This window comes from Callorhinus ursinus, unplaced genomic scaffold (genome assembly GCF_003265705.2).
Source record: "Callorhinus ursinus isolate GAN/ISIS: 27379988/994484 unplaced genomic scaffold, GSC_fseal_2.0 scaffold111, whole genome shotgun sequence".
NCBI lineage: Eukaryota > Metazoa > Chordata > Mammalia > Carnivora > Otariidae > Callorhinus > Callorhinus ursinus.
Window position 1 is genome coordinate 1,098,054 of NW_027397173.1, and position 13,657 is coordinate 1,111,710.

General features: G+C 41.4%; 1 protein-coding gene across 3 annotated transcripts in view; it reads right to left on the reverse strand.

Annotated features, from left to right (window-relative positions):
* The window catches only part of ABHD12 (abhydrolase domain containing 12, lysophospholipase), a 101,734-nt gene that overhangs the window by 41,097 nt on the left and 46,980 nt on the right, over window positions 1-13,657 (reverse strand). For all 3 annotated transcript variants that reach the window (XM_073889638.1, XM_073889637.1, XM_025876985.2), the window contains exon 2: window positions 4,413-4,537. In XM_073889638.1, the coding sequence (XP_073745739.1) occupies window positions 4,413-4,537 (125 nt within the window). The remainder of the gene's footprint in view (window positions 1-4,412; window positions 4,538-13,657) is intronic.

A 13,657-nucleotide genomic window follows, 5' to 3' on the forward strand; every position in this document is an offset into this window, starting at 1 on the left:
GGCTAAAATTAACAAGTCAGGGAACAACAGATGTTGGCGGGGTTGTGGAGAAAGGGGAACCCTTCTACACTGTTGGTGGGAATGCAAGCTGGTGCAACCACTCTGGAAAACAGTATGGAGGTTCCTCAAACAGTTGAAATTAGAGCTACCGTTCGATCCAGCAATTGCACTACTGGGTATTTACCCCAAAGAGACAAATGTAGGGACCCGAAGGGGTACGTGTACCCCAATGTTTATAGCAGCAATGTCCACAATAGCCAAACTGTGGAAAGAGCCAAGATGCCCATTGACAGATGAATGGATAAAGAAGATGTGGTATATATACACAATGGAATATTATGCAGCCATCAAAAGGAATGAGATCTTGCCATTTGCAACGACGTGGATGGAACTGCAGGGTGTTATGCTGAGTGAAATAAGTCTATGAGAGAAAGACATGTATCACATGACCTCACTGATATGAGGAATTCTTAATCTCAGGAAACAAACTGAGTGTTACTGGAGTGGTTGGGGGTGGGAGGGATGGGGTGGCTGGGTGATAGACATTGGGGAGGGTATGTGCTACGGTGAGTGCTGTGAATTGTGCAAGACTGCTGAATCACAGATCGGTACTTCTGAAACAAATAACGCAACATATTTTAAGAAAAAAGAAAAAGAAGAAGATAACAGGAGAGGAAGAAAAGGGGAGTATGTCAGAGGGGGAGACGAACCATGAGAGATGATGGACTCTGAAAAACAAACTGAGGGTTCTAGAGGGGAGGGGGGGAGGGGGATGGGTTATCCTGGTGATGGGTATTGAGGAGGGCACATTCTGCATGGAGCACTGGGTGTTATGAACAAACAATGAATCATGGAACACTGCACCAAAAACTAATGATGAAATATATGGTGATTAACATAACAATAAAAAAATTAAAAAAAAAAGATGGTGGCTACACTCATGGTTAGCATAGCTTAATCACTATGTTGTACACCTGAAACTAATGTAATATTATGTGTCAACTACTCAAATAAAAAAATTTTAAAAGGAAGGAAAGCTATCAAGGGTTAAAAGGGCCTGTAAGAGGAAGGAGAAAGAGGAAGCATAAGGATTATTATCCTGGAAAATGTTGAAGCAGGCTGGCTGGCCTTCTGCTTTAAAAACAAATACATAATTCATATATCTAACCTATTTCCCAAAAAAGGCCCAAGGTAATGTGCAGAGAGGAGCAGTTCTGTGCAGGCCTCTGAACTGAAACATTCCTTCCCACCAAGAGACAGTTCTAGATCCAAGGGCAAAGAACTGCAGAGAAGATATCTAAGCTTTATGACTCAGTAGAAAAAAGGATGAGATCTTGCCATTTGGGACAACGTGGGTAGACCCAGAGGGCATTATGCTAAGTGAAATAAGTCAGACAGAGAAAGACAAATACCATAGGATTTCACTTACATGTGGCATCTAAAAAACAAAACAAAGGAACAAGCAAACTGAAACAGACCCACAAATACAGAGAACAAATTGGTGGTTGCCAGAGGGGGAGGAGGAGGGGAGATGGGCAAAATAGGGGAAGGAGGTGAAAAGGTACAAGCTTCCAGTTAAATACACACATGGAGATGAGACATACAGCATAGGGAATACAGTCAACGCTATTGTAGTAAGTCAGTATGCTGACAGATGGTGACTATACTTACTGTGACGATCGCTGAGTAATGCATACAATTGTCAAACCTCTGTGTTGTACCCCTGAAATTAGCATCCTACTGTATACCAACTATACTTCAATCTAGTCATCTAGACTTCAAGACCACAAAATACTGGGTATCACCCACCATCACTGACAATGGAATCAGACTTTTGAAACCTGAGTAGTGAAAAGCACACATACTCATGTTTATGTGTAGAGACTCAGACAAAAGAGACCTACAGGAAACAGACAGATAAGCAACAACATTAACAATTTCCTCAGAATGATTTTCATTTTCTTCTTCACTGCCATTCAGGGCTTTTCAGTTAATCTTCTGGTTTTGGAATGCTCATGTAGTTTTTGCTTATGAAAATATATTTAAAGTAGAACAATGATTCAAATCATGGGGCTATGTTTTTTCTATAGCTTATTTCTCTGATTTATGAATGTGATTTCAGATAGATTTGGTGTGAACTTAAGAATATATTCTGTGATTATGTTCTGAGACCCAAAAGACTGTTTAGACTTCCTTTAGAGTCCAGATGGAATTCACAGGATCATGATTCACATTTTGAGGAGACAAAAATGGAGGTGATACCCCAACACACTGGCCCTCCAGCACCATGGGCTGAAACTGCCAAACCACTGCAGGCCGGCCCTGGAGACCCCCATTCTCCCACAGGGTAGGCAGCACAGACAGCTAACCAATCTCCTTTACCATCCCTGCAGGAGGCGATCCCACTGCCACACAATGGACATGGGGAAGGAAAGGGTAAGCAACTGGCATCTCCTTGTGGAGGTGGACTAGGAGAACCCAAAGTTCTGCTCCTGTGGAACATTCTACCATTTCATTAGGAAACCAACTGAACAACATTTGTGGGCTGTGTTTAAAGTAGCCCAAATAATTGATCTGAAGAAAAGCAAGTCAATTCAAATATTTGCTGGGACCCCACCATGTGGCAAAGGCACCTGCTCAAGGCACCTGGAGGCCTATAGAGTAGGAACAGCCATTCAGAGTCCATCCTAAAGTCTGCCATCAGGGTATCTGCAACCCAGTAGCTTCGTGTTTATATGTAAACCCAAACTCTCTTCTGTGCTGGACCGACTGTGGACATTTAAGGGTTAAAGTCAGAAAATCAAAACTCCCTTTATTTTAGTATGTTGTTAGTTCCTTTTAAGTTTGTGCCTCTCACACTGGCAAAAACACAGAGAGGATAAATTCCTCAAAGTTCAGCTACATTTCCATTAGAAAAATCAAATGCCTCTTGGTATACTACAAGTGTTTTATACTTATTTTAAGACACCAAATTAAAAAAACTTACTTTGGATTTACAAAGTAGTGAACACTGACCTTACTATTTCTCTTCCTCCTCCTTACTGTTCCTCTTGAGAGCAGAAATGCTCCTTTTAGCCAGTGACTTCCAAGTTTCTGTGATTAAGTCCACTGTAGACTTCATAAACCCGAACTCGTATGCCCAGGCACCTACAGAGCCTGGAGCACTGCGTTACTACAGAAGAGGGTTCTGGAGCCCTGACATGCCTGGCCCCAGTGCCACCCCCTGCTTGTCCCAGGCCACAGTCACACGTGAGCGATCTCAACACCTCCTGTCTGTCCTCCCCTCATCTTCACGCTCTTCCTCCTCCTTCTTTCTCTACCAGCAGCCCTGCTCCCTCTTCTCATGGCATCAGCCCCAACTTTCAAACCTCTCCTCCCAAATACACAAGGTCCAAGCCCACTCTTTGCAAACCAACAGCTAAGACCATGCACAGAGCCCACCTCGACTGGTTCAGATGCTACGCATACCTGCACACTCAAGCTGAAGGCCATTGCTTATGGAGTAGCTGCTGTGCGCCAAGCACCACATTCTACCTTCAAACCCTAACACTCATAGACCCAGCCTCTTCCCTCCTAGCCTCATCTTGTTGATGCTCCTTAAGAGGATTATTCCCAGCAATTATGTACCTGGGAGCCCTCAGCCTTCTATTTCCTAAGCTTGAGACTTCTGGACCTTTCTCTTCCTATTTGCACAAAAGTAAATACACAGCATGGAAAAAAAAAAAAAAACACCTTTGGAACACACAAAGTCTAAGTTAACTCAGGGAGACTACAACACCTATAGAGCCAGCATATAATTCCATAGAAACCAAAGCATGTCAGGCTGATTTTTTTTTTATTTTTAAAGAAAAAAGTCCTAATTATTTTTGTTTAAGGTGGTCACCTTTTAGTGGTTATCTCAGTGAGCCTCCTAGATGGCACAAGGGCAGAGCACCTCCAACACAACACCATTAACATCCTCACCCACTGCCTCTAAAGCAGGACCCCCAGCCAAGCAGGGCTGTGCACACAACTGTTAGCCCTGGAGGGCAGCGCAGTCACTGCAGCAGCCTGTAACTGGGAAGGGGCACTGGGAACTTTCTTGGTAATAGAAATGTTCTATTTCTTTTTTTTAATTTTTTTTTAAGATTTTATTTATTAATTTGACAGAGAGAGCACAAGTAGGCAGAGCAGCATGCAGAGGGAGAGGGAGAAACAGGCTCCCCGCTAAGCCAGGAGCCCGACGTGGGGCTCGATCCCAGGACCCTGGGATCATGACCTGAGCTGAAGGCAGTCACTTAACCAACTGAGCCAATCAGGCATCCCAGAAATGTTCTATTTCTTGATCTGGGTGGTAGATATAAAAATATATAAATCATCATGCAAATGAATTCTTACTAAAATTCAAGGCAAAATGGGCATGTGGTACTTACCAAAATTCAAGAAAATCAGTTTGGCCTGTATCCCAGGACATAGTTTGATGAGAAATGGAATGGCAACATACAACCCCAAAACACAGAGAAGTATCTTCCTCAGTCGGAACCACAGGCCCTTTCGCCTGCAAGAGAAGAGCAATTAACAGGTCAAAGACTGGAGGTGCAATTTTGCTCCCATTTATTAACAGCATTATCAAAATCACTAACCAAAATCTACATGTCGCTTTCCCCACAATAACTGTGCCAGTAATAAGACTAGCATCCCACCTGCTTTTGTTAAAAAATTATTTTAGACATCTTTCAATCTGAGCTTAGAACTCTACTGCGCGGAAAGGGGGAGGGTACAGTTTCTCCTGAAAGCCAGCAGACCATCCTGATGATCTCCTGTGCTTGCCCTGGAATCAGAACACAGCACAGACATCAGTCAGCTCCCCAGCAAGTGCCCAACCTGAAGTCAGAGAGTAGCGGCAGCTTCATCTGGGGAAAGTGGCTGGCTCTAGGCCGCATGATCGCTGTCCTGTAAGCCAGCCACAGGCATGCGCTGCCCGCTGGCTCCTTGTAGGAAGCTGAAATATCAACAGAACCTGCCCAACCAGGTCTGGGGAGCGAGCTGGGGGCTGACAGTGAGACTGTAGCCGACACTGCCTGTCCTTGCATTCCAGCCCACATTCCATCTGGCACCACCGGATGGAGGCCCCTTCTCCAGGCAACGTAGGCCAGGTCTCCAGACCCTCTTCTAAGCCCACGCAGCTCCAAGACTTCCTTATCTTATTCCTGATGCCTTTTCAAAAATGTCCCTAGTCCAGAGATTCTAAACTCCTTGGACTAAGTGTTTCTCTATAACTAGAAAACTAAAGCCCCCAAAGAGCTTCTGTTTACACGGTTTATATTTATCACTATTTGTCATGTGAGAAGTTAAAATACAATTTAAAAATATTTATTCATGCATCTAATAACAAGAAAGCCATTAAATGTTAATATAATTAACATTTGTTATTTAAAAAGTGATTATATTTTCCAACACAAAAACTTTTAGTGAGGAGAGCAGCATTAACATTTTTACAAATTTCTTTAAGCCAGATAGCTTAATAAAAGACAGATGGATTCTCATATCTTTCTGCATCCAATCTGTTGCGATACCACACATCAGGCAGCATCTGGAAAACTCTGAGACAATGAGTAAAAAAGGCAAATAATACCTTTGGGTTATTATGAAAATCATTTTAACCTTGTGGACACTCTGAAAGGATCTTGGGGAGGACCCTTGAAAACCGCTGCTCTAACTTATGAACCAAGTCTAAACCTGAGTGGGGCTAAGTATTTACTTCTGGACTGTTTCCAAAATAACTATTTAAAGTGGTTTTAAACATATAACAGGACCTGCTGACACATGCAATAATATGGATGCATCTCAAAAGCATTCTGCTAAATAAGACAGACACAAAAGACTACATACTGTATGATTCCGTTTATCTAAAATTCTAGAAGAGACAAAACTATAGGGACAGACAAACAGAACAGTGGTGGCTGGGGATGGAGGGAGATTGCAAGGGGCACACAGGGAACTTTTAGAGTAATCAAAATAATTTATCTTGATTGTAGTTACACATTTGTATGCGTAAATAATACCTCAGCAAAGCTGATGACAAACATGCATATCTGACAGTATAACTCATTCACTCATTCACCTGGTTTACTCAGTGCTAGCACTCTTTGGGCAGCAGACACTAAGGGAAGCAAAGGAAGGCCTCTGCATCCATGCTGTGCTCAGCTCAGTGGGGCAGACACAGAGCTCTGAGAGAAGCACGTGGTGCAGGGTAATCTGACCCAGTCTGGGCTGCCAGGGAAGGGGCCACTGGGAGGAACACTAAGTTAGGAATATAGGAGTTAACTAGATGATGTAGAAGAATAGTTTAAAATGGCATCTTAAATTCCATGCACAATCTGCCCTTCCAGTGATGAAGGGTATTACAACATTGTGGTTAAAGGTGCTGGCTCTGAAGTCAGATGGTCTAGTCTAACTTCTAACCTACCACTTACTAGCTGTGCAATCCTGGATAAATTACTTAATCTCTCTGAGCTGTGGTTTCTTCCTTACACCGAGGGCATAAAAGTGGTACCTCTTTTGTGGGGCTCCTGGAAGGATTACACACAATAATGCACATAGAGTACACATATGAGTTCCGGGTCCACAATATATCTAAGCTGTCATCACCATCTTCTTACTCTCATTAAGGGAAAGAGCAGGGACTGGGCATAGTAATGGGCCTGAAAGGGAAGGACACAATGTGAGAGGTCCGAAGAGGCCAAGAAGAATTCAGGACTTCATTCTGAGAGAAAATGGAGAGCCCATAAAAAAGAAAATAGCCTGCAATCAAATGCACAACCATCAAATGCCAGATGCGAAGTTCATGCTTAGGTCCTCTGCTTTGGCCACATTGGCCATTCCTATGTCCCTTGCACAATTTGGTCACTCACCCTCTAGAGCCTGCATAAATCTGGCCATTATAAAGTGTTCACGCAACTTGTAATTTTATGTCCTCAGAGCAAGGAAAGCATATGTCCACACAAAGACTTGATCAAAAACACTCACGGGGGGCACCTGGGTGGCTGGGTCAGTGGAGCATCTGACTCTTGGTTTTGGCTCAGATCCTAACCTCGGGGGTCACAGGATTGAGCCCCACATCGGGCTCTGTGCTCAGCGTGGAGTCTGCTTGGGGTTCTTTCTCTCCCTCTCCCTCTGCCCCTCCCTCCGCTAGTGCTCATGCTCTCAAATAAATAAAAAAAAACAAAAACAAAACAAAAAAACCACTCATGAAAGTTTTATTCAAAATAGCCATTGAGGGGTTCCTGGGTGGCTCAGATGGTTAAGCATCTGCCTTCAGCTCAGGTCATGAGCCTTGCATCGGGATCCCTGCTCGGCAGGAAGCCTGCTTCTCCTTCTCCCTCTCCCACTCTCCCTGCTTGTGTTCCCTCTCTTGCTGTGTCTCTGTCAAATAAATAAAATCTTAAAAAAAATAGCCATCGAGATAATACAAATGTCTATCAACAGGTGAATGGATAAGCAAACCATGATTTGTCCTTAGAATGGAATAGTACACAGCAAGAAAAAGGAGCCAGCTATGGATACATGCAACCATGTGGATGAACCTCAAAGTAACTATGCTGAGTGAGGGGTGCCTGGCTGGCACAGTAAGAGGAGCATGTAACTCTTGATCTCGGGGTCATGGAGGGAGAGATTACATTAAAAAATAAAATTAAATTAAAAAAAAAAACAAACCTATGCTGAGTAAAAGAAGCCCAATAAGATGGCCAGGACAGCAAGAGACTTCTACTCTGATACATCATTTCACGTAAAAAGTGTTCCTGTTCATTAGTAAAACCAGCATTGTTTTTTCTGTGCTGTTTCAGGGTTCTGCTTCCTCCACAGACAGTGGCTTTTCATCTTCCTCATATTTCAAAATAGTTTATATAAGATAGGAACTGTCTGTTCCTTATAAAGTTAGAAGAATTTATCAAGAAAAAAACAAGAGAGAAGGAGAATATAAACAACGTCTGGAAAAATATATCATTTTAATTTCTTTTTTTTATTTTAAAGATTTTATTTATTTGACAGAGACACACAGTGAGAGAGGGAACACAAGCAGGCGGAGTGGCAGAGGGAGAAGCAGGCTTCCCGCCAGCAGAGAGCCCAATGCGGGGCTCGATCCCAGGACCCTGGGATCATGACCTGAGCCAAAGGCAGACGCTTAACGACTGAGCCACCCAGGCGCCCCTTTAATTTCTTCTTAATTATTACCTACTTCTTGTGATAATTTTGTTCATTTTCTCAGAAATTCCCTAGTTGCAAACCTCCACTTATTGCTGGTAGTACTGCTATTAATGTAGTTACTCCTTGCTAGAAGATTCCCTGTTCTTGATTACTAATAAGAATGAACATTTCCCACACAGCTGAGGAAAGAGTCACCTCCATTTATTACCTGCATGTGACCTGGAATAATCATGGAGGCCCACCTTTCTCTACAGTAAACACACCCACACGCAGAGGAACAACTTTTGCGATAGGCTGTACAATGATTCAGTGTGCTTGTCTTTAAAGGTTACTCATATTATCAGTACCATAAACAGATAACAGATACCATAATCAGTACCATAAACAGATTTCTATGTCAAGAAATAGAAAGGAACTGTAAAAATAAATACAATGAATGGATTTAGGATATAGCCCAACAGTTGTGTTCTTGGGCATCTATTCCAGAGAAATGAAGACTTATTTCATGCAGAAACTTGTACATGAATGTCTACAGCAGCTCTATTCATAATAGCTCCAACTCAGATGCCTTTCAAGAGGTGAGTGGATAAACAAATTGTCCATACTGACCATGGAACACTACTCAGCAATAAAAAAGAACTATCGATTGTGCAACAACCTGGATGAACCTGGGAAATATACTGGGTTTAAAAAGTCAGTCAATCCCAAAAGGTCACATGTTATGTAAGTCCATCTATAAAAATGTTCTTGAAGTGACAAAGTGATAGAGATGGAGACGAGATTAGTGGTTGCCCTGGTTTAGGGATGGGAGGGCGGGGATAGGGGTGGCAATAAAGGGGTAGCATGAAAGAGTCGGGTAGGGATGGTACAGGTGAGCACCTTTATGTGATAGTGGTTCCATGAAGCTACCCATGTAATGAGATTGCACAGCGTTACACACACACACACATACACACACACACACGATGAGTGTATTTTTAACTGGTGGAATCTGAATAAGCTCTATGGATTGCATCAATGTCAATCTCCTAGGGCTGATTTAGTACTATAGTTGTGTTAGATGTTACCTCAAACTGAAGGAGGTTGGGGTATGGGAACACTGGACATTAATGTATATTTCTGTGCGATTCCTAGGAATCGATAATTAACAAAACAAAAACAAAATAATGGAAAAAAGTCAGTCACAAAACCTAAAAAATAGCAAGTAAAATATAAATAATCATTAATAAATCTGACCAATTTGCTGGATTTCATGTTCTCTCAATCTGTCCAAGTAAATATTAGCCCCATTTTCACAGAGCACACAGCAAGTTCCAAGGAGCTGAGTAACCTACTCCCAGACAAGAAGCCTGGCATAGTGTGTGGGGGCTGGCCAAGATGACCTCTGCCCCCACATCCCCCCAGGCCTATGAGCATCCTACCCGCCTTCATCCTGGTCTTTCTTTCTGGAAAAGCAGCCCAAATCAGAGCACTCAACGTGCAATCTGAGATTTTCTCTCAAATCATAGCTCTGTAGATATTTTCTGACAGGGGACTTTTTAACAAATTATTCTAGAAAAAGACAATTTGTGCAATTTACAACTTCCTGCTGCCTAGAAGGGTAGATCCCAAAGCAACCCTTGGCTGAACTGGTTGGTAATGATGTGAGAGGGACCAAGACCTGTACCTCAGAGGGAAGGAGGGGTGGAGAAGGGCCAAGGAAAGGCCAAGGAGTCTGGGGAAGGAAGCCTGGAGCCCTCAAAGAGATGGGGAGGCTGCAGGCTGTCATTCAGTCAGTTCCAGTGTGGTACTCGTAAAAGAACAAACAGATCAATGGAACATAGCAGTGAGCCCAGAAATAGAGCCACATAAATATAGTTAACTGATCTCTGACAATAGTGCAAGAGTAATAAAATGGGGAAAAAAGAGTCTGGTCCACATATGGTGCTGTAATAACTGGACATCCACATGCAAAAAAATGAATCTAGACACACACTTACACCCTTCACAAAAATAAACTCATAAATGGCGCATAGAGCTAAACGTACAAAGTGAAGCTATAAAACTCCTACAAGATGGCAGAAGAAAATGTAGGTGACTTTGGGGAGGGTGATGACTTGTTAGATAATCATATCGAAGGTATAATCCACCAAAGAAATAATTGATAAGTTAGACTTTATTATTAAAATTAACAACTTCTGTTCTGCCAAAGCATGAAGAGAATGAGAAGAGGGTCACCTGGGTGGCTCAGTCGGTTAAGCATCTGCCTCCGGCTCAGGTCAAAATGTCAGGGTCCTGGGATCAAGCCCCACGTCTGGCCCCCTGCTCAGCATGGAGTTGGCTTCTCCCTCTCCCTCTGCCCTTCCCCCACCTGCTTGTGCTCTCTCTTAAGTGAATAAAATTCTTAAAAAAATGAGAGAATGGGAAGAGAAGCCACATACTGGGAGAAAATATTTGCAAAAGACATATCTGATAAAGGACTATTGTCTAAAATACACAAAGGACTCTTAGAACTCAACAATGAGAAAACAACTCAATTTAAAAAAGGGCAAGAGACTTGAACAGACACCTCATCAAAAAAGATATGTAGATGAGAAGTAAGCATGTGAAAAGATGTTGAACATCATATGTCATTGGGGAATTTGAAATTAAAACAATGAGATACCACCAGACACGTATTACAATGGACAAAACACAAAATACTGACAACGCCAAATGCTGATGAGGACATGGAGTAACAAGGACTCTCACTCATTGCTGGTGGGAATGCAAAATGGTGCAGCCTCATTGGGAGACAGTTTGGAGCTTTCTTGCAAAACTAAATACACTCTTACCATACCATCTAGCAATCACACTCCTTGGTGTTTACCCAAATGAGTAGAAAACCTAAGTCCACGCAAAAACCTGTTCACAAATATTTATAGTAGCCTAAAGTTGGAATCAATGAAGATGTCCTCCAGTAGGTAAATGGATAAACAAACTGTGGTACATCCAATCGGATGTTATTTAGCTTAAAATGAAATGAGTTATTTAGCCACGAAAGAACTTGGAGAAAACTTAATATTGTGGAACTTGTTGCTGAGTGAAAGAATCCAATCTGAAAAGGCTACATACTGTATGACCACAACTATACGACACCTTGCAAAAGACAAAACTATGGAGACAGTAAAAAGATTAGTGGCTGCCGGGGGTTGGCAGGGATGGAAGGATAAACAGGCAGAGCACAGAGGATTTTTAGGTCAGTGGAACTATTCATTACACATTTGCTAAAACCCATGAATGTACAACACCAAGTGGAACCCGAATGTAAACTACAGAATCTGGGTGATGATGATGTGTCACTGTAGGCTCACTGACTATAATAAATGTTCTATAGTGGTGCAGGATGTTGGCTGCTTGGGAGGTTGCGTGTGTGGGGGTAGAGGTAGCCTGGAAGTGTCTGTACTTCCTGCTCGATTTTGCTGTGAATCTGAAGTTGTTCTAAAAGCAAAGTTTAAGATCCTCAAACTCATAGAATCAGAATAGAATGGCGGTTGTCAGGGGTGGCAAGGAGTGGGAACTGGGATTTATTAATCAAATGCATCAAGTCTCAATCACACAAGAGGAATAAGTTCAAGAGATCAACATTGTCCCTATAGTTAACAATACTGCATTGTATACTTCACATCTTATTAAGAGAGTAGATATGTTAAGTGTTCTTATGACAATAAAATAAAACTTAAAAATAAAGTTTTTCTTAAGCGAACAACAACAAAAATGTTGCTTGTAGCTATCAAGTGTTTTGGGACTCCCCAGGAAACCTGAAGCCAAGGGTGAGAAATGAGGACACTGCTGGAGTGGCAATCAGTGGTTAGTAACTGTAGATGGAACCAACAGTATATAGACACTAAGAAATTCACAGAACAAGTGGAAACTATTTTGTTTTGAAAACTCCATAGCTCTTATGTTAGAATATTTATACCATTATTTTAATTAGAAAGTTCTAGACTTGTAAATAATTAAGTTCTGTAAGAGTTCTATAACTAAATGACAAGGTTTTTGTAATCTGGAAATATAGTCTACATGGTGTTCTCAGCAGGGTACTCCCTAGAATCTCCTGGCTCCCCGACTGCAACGGTGCTCTATCTGCCTGTAAAGTGTGCCCCCTTGGGAGCACACTTCTTTCCCTCTCATCCTGGGAGCTTTTCCTTATACAGGACATGAGTTTCTAGATTGCTGATGCTATTTCTTGATATGAATACAGGCACACCTCATTTTAGCATGCTTTTTGCTTTACTGTGCTTTGCAAATATTGAGTTTTTTACAAATTGAAGGTTTGTGGCAACCTGCATCAAGCAAATTTCTTCGTGCCATTTTTCCAATAGTATCTGCTCCCTTCATGTCTCTGTGTCACATTTTGGTAAGCTTCACAATATTTCAATCATTTCATTATTATTATATTTATTATGGTGACCTCTGATCAGTGATTATGACTTGCTGAAAGCTCAGATGATGGTTAGCATTTTTTAGCATAATTTTTAATTAAGTTACATACATTTTTCAGACACAATGCTATTGTACACTTAATAGACAACAGTATAAACATCACATTTATATAACTTTAACTTTTATATGCACTGGGAAACCAAAAAATTTGATTAGCTTTATTGCAGTATTTGTTTTATCAGTGGTCTACACCTAAACCCGTAACACCTACAACGTATGCCTGTATTTAATAATTAAGTACACATTCTTTTAATACCTGGGAGTATAAGTTCTCATAATGAAATTTAATTTCTCTAGATTTTATTTCAATCAGTGCTATAGTCAATAATAAATCTTGTCAGCAATTCAAAATCTTTTTAAAAGGTGTACAGAGAAAAAAAGTCTATTACACTTGCATAATCAGCAAGATAAAAATATTTCATTTAAAAAAAATTCAAACATAAATACAAAATTGATTAACAAATCCAAGAGCTCTTTATTCAAGAAAAAGCAAGAAAAAAAACCAGTAAGTTCTGGGCTAAAAAGAGAATATACAAAATTAGGGATCAGAAAAGTGAGGTAACCCCATATGAGAAAATTTCTTCTAATAGAGAGTATCACGTGCTTTGCTAAGCTAATAAAATTTGTGTAATTCAATGATACAGACTATTTTGTAAGAAAACATAGTGACAATCTTCTCAAATTGTTAGAAAAAAAATGAATGAAACCTATAACCAAAGGAGGTACTGGGTAAAGCTATGGAAGAATTAAATCCCTGGGAGGGGGGAGGAGCACGATGGCGGAGGAGTAGGAGACCTGGATTTTGTCTGGTCCCAGGAATTCAGAGGGATAGGGATCAAACCATTCTAAACACCTACGAACTCAACAGGAGATCGAAGAAAAGAATAGCAGCAACTCTCTGAATAGAAAAGCAAGCACTTTTTGGAAGGTAGGATGTAGGGAGAAGTGAATCCGAGGCGATATTCGGGAAGACAGATGGTGGGGGAGGGGGCCTCCATCGGCCGCT